General features: G+C 43.7%; 1 protein-coding gene across 1 annotated transcript; it reads right to left on the reverse strand.

The window, feature by feature from the left end:
- Window positions 1–484: 484 nt before the first annotated feature.
- On the reverse strand, window positions 485–1,318 carry LOC111865966 (vicilin-like seed storage protein At2g18540). Its single transcript, XM_023854409.1, has one exon. It carries the CDS (start codon window positions 1,316–1,318, stop codon window positions 485–487), a length of 834 nt encoding a protein of 277 aa, XP_023710177.1.
- Between the last annotated feature and the right edge of the window lie 443 nt (window positions 1,319–1,761).

The raw sequence follows: 1,761 nt of genomic DNA on the forward strand, positions 1-1,761 counted from the left end.
TTGTGGCGAAATTCCCCTGAAACGCAAAAATTCTTCTAGCTGTCCGATATGTAGTCTGGGGTTCACACCTTTATTTTCGTCAAAAGTAGGTAATGCATATTCTGTACTTCCCAACCTACCGAAGATTGTGGAAGCAGGCGGATTTTCGGGCGGGGTCTCTGGTTCGAACCCAACAATCCCGTCTAGTCGTGAAGCATCTGGAATTTCTACATTCTGACTTGCAAAGGGTCCCATCTTTTGTTTTAGTTCTTTAACCTCTTTCTCAATTTGTTTCAATTCTTTATTCTGCTCCCCCAGCCGCCGAAAAATGTTACCAGTAGTTTCATTTACTTTCTGCTGAACACCCATATTGACTTTTAACAATTCGTTATCTACCTTCTCTTGAAGTGTGTTCACATTCTCCTCTACTGTCACAATGGTACTACGAATTTCAGCATTTTCGGCGCCTATGCTTTCTCGAACTTCAGTGACGGTCTGCCGTACTTTAAAAATTTCCGAGTCTTGATACTCTGACAATTGTTGAATTTTCAAATTTCTTTCTTCCCTCTTTCTCAAATTCTTGTTTGACTCCACTTAGTTCTCTTTCTACCCTATTTTCGCACTGCCTGACCTCTTTTCTTGTTCTGGAAATTTCCTGACTAACTTCTTTGATTTCCTTATCAACTTTCCCTGACAATTCTTGTCTTAATGCCTCGTTCGCCTGACGACACTGTAACATGGCCTGCTCTATGCCCTTCTGTAGATCTTCCTTTAACTGCTTCTGCCCCTCCTTCATTTCTTGAAATTGCCTATCTGAATTTTCTTGAACTTGCTGAAGTTGCTTCTCTGATTGTTCCCGGGCCTGATATACCTCCCCCTTTATTTCCTGGACTAGCTGATGGGTGTTTTCCCTAGTTTCTTGAGCTTGTTTCTCTGAGTTTGCCCTCATCTCCTGAACTTGTTTGTCTGAATTTGCTCGGATCTGTCTCTGCTCTTCCTTCATTTCCTCAAACTGTCTGTCTGTCTTCTCTTGGGCCTGTTTCTGAATTTCTTTCGAATTTTCTTTCATTTCTTCAACTGATTTTACTAATAACTGTTGCATCAAAGCCATTATATCTTCCAAAGAGGGTTTTGAACTTTTCATGGAGGGTTCTAAACTACCGTTTTCACTACTACCACTTCCTTCTTCAGGGGTGTTCTGAGGTGGGTCCGGGACCTCCGTTTCTACGACCTCCTGACCACACTGTGCCTGACTTTCTTCCCCTATCAGCACTAATTCGCTCCTCTCCCCCACCCATTCGGCTAATTCTGGGGATTCTTCCCTGGAGCCTAAATCCATTTCCTCCTCAAAATTTACCCTTACAGTTCTACTCCTCAAATTTTTCTGGGACATGTATGAAACTAGTTACAGTTACACACTTGCAATAAAGTATTATTTGAACTTTTGTACGTCACCAAGGATGTCTTCATGTAGTCTGTTGTCCTGGGTTAATGTCTGGATATCGCCTCCTCGTGTAGACTCGAAGCCTCGCGTTGCTGCGCCACTCTGTAGCCGTCCTTGTTTCGACGTGAAGCGGTGGAGCCCCGCCTCCGTCGTCTGCGTCGCTGGTCACTCCTTTTTCCCCTACCACTTTTGACTTAGTTGTTTCTCAGGGTTTTTGGACGTCTTGGTAATGGGAAAGTGGGGAGGTTTTGGTAGAGATGAGTTCTTTCCCTCAGGGTTCACGTGTCACATGAGGAGGGATACTGTTGTTAAATGATGTCCGAACTAGCTTTTTGGCG

Source organism: Cryptotermes secundus, unplaced genomic scaffold (assembly GCF_002891405.2).
Source record: "Cryptotermes secundus unplaced genomic scaffold, Csec_1.0 scaffold4057, whole genome shotgun sequence".
NCBI classification, from domain to species: Eukaryota; Metazoa; Arthropoda; class Insecta; order Blattodea; family Kalotermitidae; genus Cryptotermes; species Cryptotermes secundus.

Excerpts from the sequence above, each read along its gene's own strand:
- LOC111865966 (XM_023854409.1), bottom strand. The coding sequence starts at position 1,318 with ATGGATTTAGGCTCCAGGGAAGAATCCCCAGAATTAGCCGAATGGGTG.